The sequence below is a fragment of the Corylus avellana genome, chromosome 2 (assembly GCF_965113065.1).
Source record: "Corylus avellana chromosome 2, dhCorAvel1.hap1.2, whole genome shotgun sequence".
NCBI lineage: Eukaryota > Viridiplantae > Streptophyta > Magnoliopsida > Fagales > Betulaceae > Corylus > Corylus avellana.
Window position 1 is genome coordinate 23,271,200 of NC_142491.1, and position 12,980 is coordinate 23,284,179.

The following is a 12,980-nucleotide window of genomic DNA, read 5'->3' on the forward strand; positions in this document are numbered from 1 at the left end:
CAATTTTTGACTTATACTCAGCAAGTTCAATCTTGCATTTCAAGACTTCCATTGCCCTTTCGGACTTCAAATCGTGCTACCACGCCAACAACATCGACATCACTCGATCACCGCACACACAAATTTCTAGTTCAACCCATTTAAAAAAATTGCAATCACGATTTGTTTCATTCTGCATAATCACACAAATTAGGGTCACGCAAATTAGGATCACACAAATTAGGGTCACGCAAATTAGGATCACACATATTAGGGTCACACAAATTAGGGTTTAATCCATTATTAAAGGATTTAGGCATAACGGGATGAGCAGCAAATTTATGTGAAAAAAAATTAATAAATTTTCAAACACATCTTACCACATCATTTACACAAGCATAAAACATTTTCCCATGATTTTTAGTTGTTGATGCAGTTTTGACAACAGTTTTGCTTCCACATTTGCAAATTGGATAGCTCGATCCTGAATCGCTTACCTCACCCTCGGAGTGCTCCATCTTTAACCGTCGACACCTCGCCGGTACTGGACGATAAGTAATTTTGCCGGTGGATGATTTTCGCCGGTACTGGGTCTCATCGTGTGGGATTCTTCGCCACTGGAAGTTAGTTCCTCAGCTTTCTTTCTAAGGCTTCAAATCGATGGCAGGAACCCTAAACCATCAGCTTCGACATTTTTTCCTCAAGCTTCGGTGGTGGGTCTTCGGCTTCGAGTTTGAGTGGCTTGGACGAGTGAGCGTGAGGTTGTAAGGGTGAGAGTGAGTGAGGGTTAGTAAGAATGAGGGAGGGCAAAATGGGTAAGCCAGCTGAAAAAGACCACATGAAAATCACGTGAGGAGCCTTCCGTTAGGGGTTTGACGATTCATATGGACAGAAGGGTCTCAGATGAAAGAAAACCAAAGTTCAGGAGGCCTAAGTGAGAGTTTTGATAATTCAGGAGGTGTATATTAAATCAACTGGAACTTCGAAGGGGCATAGTGAAGTTTCCCCCTCCCACCCCCCCCCCCCCCCCTTTTTTTTCTTTTTTTTTTTTTTTCCATTTTGTGGGTGGCCGAACCACCCCCTTGGCCGTTCGAACCACCCCCAGACAGGCAACCACTCCTATTTTTTATTATTATTATTATTATTTTTTTAATATTTTACCTTTTTTAAAAATAAATAAATAAATAAAGAAGATAATTTTAATGCCCGACATCGTTTTGGGCTGGAGTGAGTGTTGTAGTTTTGGGGCCCAAAACGGTGTAGTTTCCGAGTGAGGGTATAATGGGCACAAAAATTCATTCCATTTGAGTTTAATATTGAAAACTAACAGAAGGGTCCAAAGTGATATAAATTGAAAGTTCATGGGTCCAAAATAAGATATTTGAAAGTTTGAAAAAAGTTTGTCAACTTGCATGGAAGTTTAGGGGGCCAAAGTAAAGTTTTCTTTAGATTTTTTTTGTTTTTTATATATAAATAATGTATATTCAAACAACGAGCAGAGGAGTGCAACCCTTGTACACAAGGAGTATACAAGAGAGTTAGACCCCTACTCCGTAGAGAAAAAAAGTGCATAAATCTAGAAATTAAGAAAAATTAGAAATAGTCGAAAAAAGTGCATAAATCTAGAAATTAAGAAAAATAAGAAATAGTCGGAGTAAGCCAAGCCACTCTCCATGAAAACAGCATTTATAACACCAACTTCTTCAAATGGATCAATCCTCTCTCATAGTCATCAAAACTTTGAATATTCCGCTCTCCAAAACACACAATGGAACCAGCTGCCATATCTGCAATGCAAGAAAGTCATGAGATAGATAATGAAGCAAATCTCATGAAAGTCATGACAATGTAAAAAATCAAAACATGCAGCAAATATAAATAAGGTCAACACCAAAATTACCTTACCACAACAGACCAAAATATTATAAAGTAATCACTAGCTGTATTGATAACACATAATATCTCAATGCTAGTAAATACAAACAACAATTAGTGTTTAGTGATAAGTATTACTGTGTAGCATACAAAATACAAAAGTTTTAACCTCCAAAATACAGAAAAAAAATAAAAATAAAAATAAAAAATAAATAATGGAAGTGAAGGGGAAGCAGCTACGATGCAGATAGAGGGATTGGCTTCACAGCACTTTGAATTCGCTGGAAAGCCGTCCTAACTCTTTCTTTTAAGCCTTCATTTTCACTCGCAACATCCCCACTCTGTTTGTCAAGCTCTGCCACATTTCCATCAACGGTGATCACTAGCTTCCCATTTTCACCAGCCTTCACGTCTCCAAAAAGCGAAACAAGAAGCGCATAAATAACCTTTTCTACTTTCTTCCCATTCTCTTCCTCAGTTTTTATGGCCTCTGCTTCAACAACTACCTTGGGGATCTCCCGGTTGATATTTAGAACCAGAGCCACAATGGAATCCGAAACCATGTCACTTACAGGATCTGATGACCAATGCAATGAAATGTGTTTCTCAGACTCCTGCTTAACTGTTACTCGTTCATGCACTCGCAGCGTTGGGATTCCAGACTCCTCGTCCGTTGAAGACTCTACACTCTCAAATATCTGCTTGAGCCGGTGATTTAACACACTAAAGGCACCAGCATATGGGATAGTAATTCTTTGAGTAATGTTCGCAGTCGATAGCTGAGAGAAGATATGGAGATCATCAGGTGCCATTATCTGATAGGTGAATCCTTTCTTGACCAGTAAACCGCAGACAGTTTCCCCTACTTCTGGTGTCCTTTCACCCAGCCTTCCAATGGTTTTTGCCATTTTCTGAGAGTTGAAGTACATTTCAACAGACTGACAATTCTTCGGGTTGAAGATTTTGACGTTGCGATCAGCAAACTGGCCAATGAGTTTCTGTTTGAGCCTCCCCATCTCATTAGCTTCCCCGTGAACAAGAATTATGTTGTTAGGCAGGAGCTCTTCCAAGAATGCACTTGTCTGAGCAGAGTCTGCATGGGCAGAGAAGGATATGTAATGGACCTGCATGTTAAGAGGAGCAGTGAGACCATTCATGAGAGTAACCTCCTTGGGTTCATTAATAATGGTTTTAGCTAGTGTCCCTTCAACCACATACCCAGGTAGAACACAAGCATTTTTCCGATCAGAGCACCACATGTCAAATAGTTGTCGAGACAATCCACTTTGAAGCCCGCCGGGACTTGCCATCACCACCGATGGGCCAACATCTTTGAAATTCTCAATGCTCTTTATTGGTGATATGTACTTGAACACAAAGGGGTTTGACTTTGCTGCATGTTGGCTGCGTATCCTGTCATTCATTGAATGGATGTATGTCTCATAAACACTCAAACACCTTTTTGCAAGGGGAGAAGCATAATATATGGGAATGTTTTGGAGCTCCGGATGGGTTGACCAATACTCGTCAAGAATCAAAAGCAGTTCTTGGGCACGGCCAAGGGCAAAAACTGGAATAAGGACACGACCTCCCTCAGAAATGGTTGTATGAATAACATCAGTGAAGCGCTTCTCTCGGACGTGCCGAGGTTGATGTTGCTGGACACCATAAGTGGATTCAATTATGCATACATCAGGGGAGAACTGTGGGGTCTCAGCAGCACGGAGATGCCGATCTTCTTCACGTGAATAGTCTCCAGTGTAGAGTACTCGAACACCAGCAATATCAACCATAAACATAGCAGCACCAAGGACATGGCCGGCAGTATAGCACCAAAATCGAATGCCATTTACCTCTACGGTTTGGTGGAAATCGATAACCTGCAGTTACTATACTCCGTCAGAAGACAAACATGGAAGAATAGTTAATGTTTTATTGGATTTATAGGGTCTACCACAGAATCGTATGTTAACAAAATGAATGACAATGTGAGGATGCATGCCTCGATATGGAATTTTATCAACAACCAAAAGCAATCAAATATCTAGGTTACACTTTTCTGGACAAATTGTATTGCATTAGTTTATAATTGGATCAAAATTGAAGGGGAATCCATGTCGGAAAGTTTTAACCCCGTCCAAATTAGTATGGACCTAAAATAGCCTTCATTTTCAATTACAAAAACAAAGGGCAACTTCTATGTTAAAACTAAGAATCATGAGTGCACTCACCTGGACAACAATAGCATAAATCATGTGTGCATATAATTTCTCTCTATAAATACAAGTATTTTAATGATGTTGCAGATCCAGTGTCAACACTCTCTCCAGGAACTCTTTTAAGAGAGAGAGAACCATTTTGGAAGAAACACGTCACTGATACTAGAAAAAAATACCAATCTATCCACAAACAAATACCCGAACATGAATGTATCACCAAGATCAAGTTTGGAGCTCCTTCTAAAAGAAGATCAAAGCCCCTTAGTGCAACGCCCATTGGAATGTTAGAAAAAAGTCACTGATACTAGAAGAAAAAAAAATGCCATATTTCCACAAACAAATACCCAAATATGAAGGTATCATCAGGATCAAGTTTGGAGATCCTTCTAAAAGAAGATCAAAGGCCCTTAGTGCAATGCCCATTGGAATGTTAGAAGTATTCATTTTTAGTAGTTGTTTTGGGTTTAAATAATTCTTCTGTCAGGTAGAATACACTACCTCCTTGGATTCCGTGTTCAAAACCACAAGTAGATCAAACTGTAGAACATATAAAGATAGCTCTCCTGCATTTGGTCACATAATATCAAATAAACCAAATATGACAAATATTTCATGAGAAACTTTCAATATTGAATGGGAGGTTTAAATCTAATACAATTTGAAAAATCATGATATTGGAGTTCAAATGGGAAGGAAAAAATTCACAAACGCCAAACTCCTAGAATCCAATATTACCACCTTTTTATTCAGGGGTCAATGCAACATGGACAGAAAACATCATAAGAAACTAGACGGAATGATCAGGTAAAAAAAAATCAAATATAGAAACCTGACTTAATGACCATACACATGTAAACTTCAAAATTTCCCAGAGTGTAGGACAAGGTGTGCATGGGAAATAATTTCACAGTTAATCTAACAGTACAGGACCAATTTTGGGAAGAATACAAGCCTAGAGACAAATATGAATTGAAAAAGTGCAGACCTCAATTTTATCCATGGAACGATTGATGTCTTGCTCATTGTACAACATATCTTCAACTGAAACTTTGCTGACTTTTACATAATCTGTCAAAAGCAGCTTGTAGATAGCCTTTGTTGGATAAGTCATGAAAACTCGACCTTTGAAGGTGGTCTAAACAAAATTTCGATATATTAGTTTTCAGTGGAGAAAAGAAGAACAGACATAAACATTAATGTTAATTCAGAACAAAGCAAAATACCTTCTCCAAAAAATAAGGTAGGGATGCAGCATGATCCAAGTGAAAGCTGCAAGCCAAAAGCATCATGTTAAACAGAGTGGCAAAACCGTGCAAGGAAAATGAAGAGAAAACTAAAACAATTTGGAATAAGGAAGTGATGGCAAGTGTTGGAAAAATATATATATACACACACATCACTGTGTTACATTACTAAAGAGGTAAGAAAATTAAGTGCTACTGTAAATGTATAGAACCTGCCATGCTGACAAGTCACAAGATATACGAAAGGGCTTGTCATTTAGTGGCGGTGCATGACTTTTAACACATGAAACAGATTCTCTATTGAATTACAATTGAAATGTCAACATAATCGTAGCATGGATAGTCCCAAGTAGAAAAGCTCGGCTTGTTTGCTAACTCTCTTTCCTTTTCTTTTTCCTTACTACCCAAAAAAGTGGAAACATATTAACAAACAACTTTCCTCACAAAAAACTCAAAACTCATTTCACCTTAAGGCATATCAAAACACTTTTTCAACCAAAACACACAAAAAATAAATGAAAAAAAAAAAAATCCTCTTAAAAAGAGTTATCAAACACTACTTGTATAAAAAAAACCACTTAAAAAGAGTTATCAAACACTACTTGTATAAAAAAAAACCACTTAAAAAGAGTTATCAAACACCACTTGTATCTTTTTTCAATAACTACACGGTTCCAGTGTTCCCAAGAGAAAATTTCACTTTTTCCTTTTCTTGGGCCAAGATAAATTTGTGTTGTTTTTGAACTCTGGTCTCCTTACCACCACCTCTCTCTTTTCGTTTTCATCCATACACCACCTGTCCACCACACATCCATCAGCCTCTAAACCAAATGCTTTTTACTCCAAAAAAAAAAAAGTCCTTCCATCTGTCTGTGAACCCAGCTGCGTTTTTTTTTCCTAGATCTGTATCCACATCAGAGAAACTATCTGCTCTTCTTTCTTCTTTTATTTTATATCTCTAAACCCCTAGATCTAGATCCATTGTTTTGCAGTTGTTTCTTTTCCTTGCTATTTGGCTTTTGAGAAAACAAGGAAAGACACACAATACCTTTATTCTTTCTTTCTTCTCTCCTTTTTCTCTTAATGTTTGGGGGTTTTTTTGGTCCTCTTTACAATCGAGCTTGAGCTCAATCCAAACTCAAGCTCAAGCCATTTGATTTATTTGGGTCGAGCTCAAGCCAAGTTCGAACTTGCTTCTTCTTTTTTTTCGAGCCGAGTTCAAACACCCTCCTGGCCTCCTAGAGCTCGACTCAAGTTCGAGCCGAATTTGAGCCTATGTAAAATTTTGCCAAGCTAAGTTTGAACAGCCAATACTCGGCTTGATTACAGCCCTATATGCAACTAAATAGTATCAAACTTTTTTGATCCTCTAATAATGAGTATTCTATTACCTAATAGTCATAGAATATGCTGACAAATATAACTATGGAATATATATCTGTAACACTTATATCATCCTAAATATACCAATTTTGCCTGAAGAAGTTTACTAATTAATTAAATTTTTAATGAATAGATTTTGGATGAAGCATGTTACAAACATTTAAGTCAATTGTATATTTTTTTGATAAGTAACAAACATTTAATTAATTGTATATAATTATGCTACATTGCCCCACAAGTCATTGCTTGTTCAAATTTTACAAGTAGAGGAAATAAAGTTGAGCACTCGTAAATAAAGTTTTTATTTGATGTCAAATAGGAACCTTTTAGTTGCATAATGCTAATAGCAGATAGATTTGGTGTATTATGCCATTATTATTATTAGACGGCCAACTGTATAGCCATTACATCAACATTGTTGAAAAGGAGTAAATGCAACTTTATCCAATTGATAAAATGACGGGAAATTGCAGAAAGAGAAAACCAGCTGATATATAAAGAGGGAACTATGGAAACCAGTTGAGATATAAAGAGGGAAAGGAACTATTGGATAAATTTTTCCACCTGGCGATTCCTTGCCACAATTTCACTCAACCGAATTAGTAGTAGTAAAAGAGATCCTCATTGCTAATAAACAATTAAAATATGATATTTGGCAATACCATGCATCTTGTCTAAGAAGCACCACTTGCAGATAAAACGCCAAACTTTGCAAATTTAGAATCTTGAACTTATTCACTTAATACAAAAGAGCTACACGAGCTGGGGAAACAAAGGAATATAAAGCATTTCAGTAAGGTATAAAGCGAAACTTTAAAAACATCAAAAGAAAAGATATACATACTGGGTGATGAGAAGCACATCGATCATTGAAGGATCAATCTCATCAAAGTATGGCAAAGCAGCCATGCCCGAGTAAGCAGGATGAATTCCACAATCAAACTATCGTCCATGAAAAGTAGCAAAAAAGAAAGAACAATTCAATTCACACGTGAACAAAAAAAAAATCTATAATATGATAATAAAAACTAACGTAAATTGGCCATTTTTTTCAACAAAAAACAAAAAGAATAAAAGAAAATTCAGAGTACTTGGTGTTAGTGGCTCACAAGCACAGTTTTCCCCTTGTAGGACATGTACACGCAAGACCGACCCACTTCATTACCCGCCCCTAAAGGGATTATAATAAGTTGATCATCTTCTCTAGTTGCAGATGAATCCCGTCTCTTGAGAGGCTGTAGTGGCCCTGTTGAAGCCATTATATATCTATTCTTGACCAAAAATGCACCACAAACCCTTCAATCAAACTGCCAAATCAAATATCAACAAAAGTTTAAATTCCAATTTAAATAATTATCTAACCTATTCAACTAAACACTAATACCCAGCTTCCCACTCAACAATTAATTGAAAAAAGCAATAATTTTTACCTTTGGCTGCCAAAAAGTTCAAGTGAATCATGAAGAGAGATTTTTCATACCAAAAAAAAAAAAAAAAAATCAACAAATTGAGCCTAGCAACTCAAGAAACCCGCAAATTAAAAATAAGAATAAAAATTGAAATGGGAAGGATATACGTATTTGAAATCTAGTAATGTCTAGAATATGAACGCCTTAATAAGCTTCCCACTCTCTCTCTCTCTCTCTCTCGTTTCATTTATTTTCTTCTCAGCTTTTCATTTCTGTAATTTTCTTTGCGATTTCCGTTATTTTCTCGCGGTTTCTCGGAAATCAAAGAGAGTGAAAGTGAGCTGAATCTCAACTCAGAAGCAAAAAAAAAGATTTCTAAATATAATAAATTCAGCAAATACACACGCGCACACAATAGGAGTTAACGCAAATCAATAAGAGTGAGAAATTACAGTGCCCTAAGATTTCTTTTGACGCATAAAGAAAAGTAATACAGAGAGAAAGAGAGAGAGAGATTACACTGTTCAAAGATTTCTGAAAATGCAGAAAGAGGGAGAGCGCTAAAACCCTAATTTGAAGTACGAGTGAGTTTTGCGGTTTAACAAAAATGGTTTCTGAAAGTGGATCGGGTTGAGTAGGTGGACCTCTTCAGCATGACCCGGAGACAATATGGGTTGGAAAATCTGATAATTGCTTTTTGTTTCCTTAATTGTTCTTTTGAAAATTTGATCATAGTTGAGTTTTCATTTTCATTTTTTTATTGTCGGTACTAAGGTTATTTTCATTGGTTTTTGGCCGTGTGTATAACCTAATTTGATTGCCTTTGTATTTTTAAATTTAATAAAACAAAAATCAAAGTTGGAATAGAAGCTCACGCTTCCATTTCGAATTGATTATCATTAGATTATACAAGTAGTTCAAGAGAATGGGAGATTGCTAGAATGGATGCCTAGGGCCCACATGCCAGCATCCTCCACGTTCTCAATAACCACCGGCCCAAATACGACTTTTAGGGTTTTATAGGAATATGCATCTCCTAGCTTCAAGAATGTCACTTGCTTGTTGATCTTGTTATCGATTTGCTTAAGCTGGACCTTATCTCTTCCCATTTTGGTGTAACCTTTTTTTCCAACGAAAAAATAAATAAATAAATAAAAATAAAACCTTAAAGAGGGTTCATTTCAAGGAGATGAAGAAAAAAGCATCATGAAAAAGGCATTTTAGAGATTTATGGGTATCTTTTTCTTTTTTCTTTTTTCTTTTTTCTTTTCTTGTGTTTGTGAAGGGTTTTTAGCTCCAACAAGAAGCAAAAGGCTTTTTATGTATTTCCGGGAAAAATAAAGCAAAGAGAGAGAGAGTTGAAGGTCGTGAGGTACTATTTATAGGCACAGAGAATGGATAAGACTGAAGGGGTTAAAAAGTTAAAACTCTCTTTAGACAAAAGTCGAACATTCAAGGTACAAGTCGAACATTTGCTTAGGATCAACCTCAAATGTTCCAAAGAAATGTTGAACGCTTGGCTTAAGGTTAGTCTCGAATGTTTTAGGGATATGTCGAACGTTTGGCTTAGGGTTAGTATCGAACGCTCCAGCAATATGTCGAACGTTTGGCTCAGAGGTGGAAATGATGAAAATGTCAAATTTTAATTTTGAAAAAAAAAAAAAAAAAAAAAAATTGGTTTGTAGCACTTATTGGATTCTTTTTAGTGTTAATTCAAGCCATAAGGGTTGATTTTTATAAAGCACAATTTTGACAAATAATTATACTTATTTTTATTTTATTATCTTATTATTATTATTTTTTTCTAATTTAAAAGGTGGAAAGGGGCGACTAGTGTAGTTTTCCCCCTTGGGCGTTACCATCGGGGTTCCCACCTGCTGTGGAATGTCCGGTTTGAGCCATAGCTATTGTCTGGGAAGACGAGCCTGTCACCACATAATATGCATACTATTGTAGATTATCTTATTATTAAAGTTTCAGGGTATTACAATGAAATTGCATACTGTTGTAGATTATTGTAACTACATAATATGCTAATAATAGAGCTGGTGAGTAGCGGGGGTGCATGGTTACCGGTCCAAAAACTCAATACACTTTATATGGTGGGAGTTATGACTTCAAAAATAACCGTTAACCGAGTATGACTTTGTAAGAGATGTGTGAAAAGAAAATAAATAAGACTTAAAATTCAAAGATTGTCAATCATTACATTGTATCATTGTTTTATTGCTTTGTATATATATAAACACACATGCACATAAAGTTATATGATACATTAACTCTAATTGCTTATCTTATCTCTCTGGTTTAAATGAACTGAATAATATCGGTTAGTTATAGTGGAAGGGTATTTTTGTCTTTTCACTTTTTGAGTGGACAAAAATACCATTCTACTATAACTAACTGGATATTAAACCATTCAAATAAAATGAAGAGGATCCTAATTCATAATCATATGAGAATGATATTTTCTTAGTAAAAGCTCCTAACAAAATTAGTGATCCTTATTCTCATTGTGAATGTAGACTCACCCATCTGCATATGTAATTTTTGTAATTTTCACAATCACATAGATGTATGTGTAGATACATAGGAGGCAGGACATGATGGGCAGAATTATTTTATGATCTTGATATTTAATGGATTAACTGCTGACTTCTGCTTCATGAGATATAGTTTTTAGCTGATTGAGTTACAGTTTGAGATCTTTAAAATTACAGTTAAACTTTTAAAATCGCTCACCTTTTAGAAATGTATCTGCTATTTGAAATTGCAATTTTTTTAAAAAAAAATACACTTTCAAATTATACATTTTCTTCAATTTGATTTAAAATTGCAACTTTTAATATGCAAAATCATAATGAAGGGGGAGTTAGGGAGACTTAGATAAATAAAAGCATTAAAAAGAAGAATAACTGGAACATTTCAACGACTTAGGAATTAGTATCATTGACTTGTCTTTTCAAATTTATTTCACATTTTTTTATTTTAATTATTTATCAAATTAAACATTTGCTTTCATTATTTTATTTAAATATAATTTTTATTTTTTTTTATTTTTTCTCTAGCATTTATATATTTGGAATTTTATTTTTTTTAATAATATATTTTTTAAAATTAGTCTTTTCCCTAATTGTCATATTTTAAATTTTTTTCTTTTTCTGACTATGATATTTCATCATTATCAATTCTTAAATCATTAGTATATCTCTAGGCAACATTAGAAAAAAAGAAAAAGAAAAAGTGAAGAGTGAATAATGTGGTAATTTTGTGGGTATGCAAGAAAAAGAAAGAGAGAAGAGGAAATGAGAAATGAAAAAAATAAATAAAAAAATTTGGTAGGAAAGAGACTGTTCAAATTCTTTTTATCATTTGAGTATGAGTAATTCTAAAAATTTCTCTTATATCCTTCTAAAATTGAGATGGTTTTTAAAATTACAATTAGATGAAAATCTAATAATGATCAATCACAAGCTCAATAGTAATTTTAAGAGCCATATCATTTTTAAAATAATACAAGATAAACATAAGAGAAATTTGTAACATTACTTCTGTTGGAGAGTGAACAGTGCTATAAGGGTGTACAAGTGGTTGTGGTTGAGGTTCTAGATATTTCCTCTTAACCACAACCGTTTTAGGCGGCTATTATTTTTTAAGTAAATGCCTGCAACCATTAAGTCAATTAACAATTAACCGCAATCGATGGTTATACGGTTACTGAAGGCCGGTTGTTAACATACTTGTCTTAAGAATAACCACTTTTATACACAATTTTCACCTTTACATAACATAAAATTAAAAAAAAAAAAAAAAAAAAAAAACTCCCAAATGCTACCATCCACTTTAAAAAAGTGAAAGTGAAGACCAAAATAGTAGTTTGTTTTAGCTAAAAAATAAAGGTAATATTGGAGAACACAGTCCATAAGCTAAGGATCAGATTCAAAGGCCACATTAATTACTTCTCTTGTGCTGTTGGGCGAAAGCAATGAAATGTAGGGTATCTCCTTGGATCAAAAGAAAGAAATATTAATGTCAATCATCGAGGTTGAGAGGCATGGCTACATTGTTTGAGATGCTAAACCTTTTCTTCTTTTGTAAATCCATGGAAATTTTAGTTTTACGGAGGATTTACTGAAATTTTTAAGAAATTTTAGTTTCTAAAATTTCAAATAGGCCGTTCATTTTTCATCCAATGGTCGTTGTTCTGCCACGTGTCCCACTACTAATATTTATTATTTTTATTAATAGTGTGACACGTGGCAGAACAATGACTCTTAGATGAAAAATAGACGGCCTCAGCAGTAACTTGAATAATTACATTAACGCATGATATATCCAGACCTTTTATTATTATTATTAAAAACAATACAAAGAAACAAAGAAATGAAAGGCTATGGCCCAATGGATCAGATTCAATACATACTTTGTAACATTGTAATAAGATAGATTTTTTTATTTATAAATAATGTATATTAAAACAACGGGCTAAGAAGCACAACCCATGTATACAGAGAGTATAACAAAAGACCCCTACTCCAAAGAGAAAGAACTGCATAAATCTAGAAATTAAAAAAAATTAAAAATAGTTGGAGTAGGCCAAATCATTCTCTACGAAATCAGCGTTTGTAACATCAACTTCTTCAAATTGACCAATTCTCTCTCGCAGTCATCAAAACTTTGAATATTTCGCTCTCTCCAAATACACCACATCACGCACAATGGAACCAGCCGCAATATGTGCAATGCAAGAAAGTCATGAGATAGATAATGAAGCAAATCTCATGAAAGTCATCAGAAAGTAAAAAAATAAAAACATTCAGCAAATATAAATAAGGTCAACACCAAAATTACCTTACCACAACAAACCAAAA

The 12,980-nt window shown here is 34.8% G+C and overlaps 1 protein-coding gene across 2 annotated transcripts; it reads right to left on the bottom strand.

Annotated features, from left to right (window-relative positions):
* Positions 1–1,909: 1,909 nt before the first annotated feature.
* LOC132161779 (cleavage and polyadenylation specificity factor subunit 3-I) lies at positions 1,910–8,705 on the bottom strand. Of its 2 annotated transcripts, XM_059571965.2 has the most exons (6): positions 8,629–8,705; positions 7,810–8,007; positions 7,545–7,642; positions 5,297–5,342; positions 5,059–5,208; positions 1,910–3,734 (listed from the first exon to the last, which is right to left on the bottom strand). In XM_059571965.2, exons 2-6 carry the CDS (start codon positions 7,957–7,959, stop codon positions 2,091–2,093), a joined length of 2,088 nt encoding a protein of 695 aa, XP_059427948.2. In that variant the 5' UTR covers positions 7,960–8,007; positions 8,629–8,705; the 3' UTR covers positions 1,910–2,090. The 2 variants fall into 2 exon arrangements, with proteins under 2 accessions (XP_059427948.2, XP_088370095.1); XM_088513969.1 differs by lacking the exon at positions 8,629–8,705 and having other exon boundaries at positions 7,792–7,867.
* Between the last annotated feature and the right edge of the window lie 4,275 nt (positions 8,706–12,980).

What these genes read in the sequence shown, in the direction of transcription:
- LOC132161779 (XM_059571965.2), bottom strand. Translation starts at nt 7,959, where the DNA reads ATGGCTTCAACAGGGCCACTACAGCCTCTCAAGAGACGGGATTCATCT. An exon ending in ACAAGGGGAAAACTGTGCTT is followed by an intron (nt 7,643 to 7,809) that starts GTGAGCCACTAA and finishes CATGGACGATAG; the next exon opens with TTTGATTGTGGAATTCATCC. An exon ending in GATGTGCTTCTCATCACCCA is followed by an intron (nt 5,343 to 7,544) that starts GTATGTATATCT and finishes TTTGGCTTGCAG; the next exon opens with CTTTCACTTGGATCATGCTG.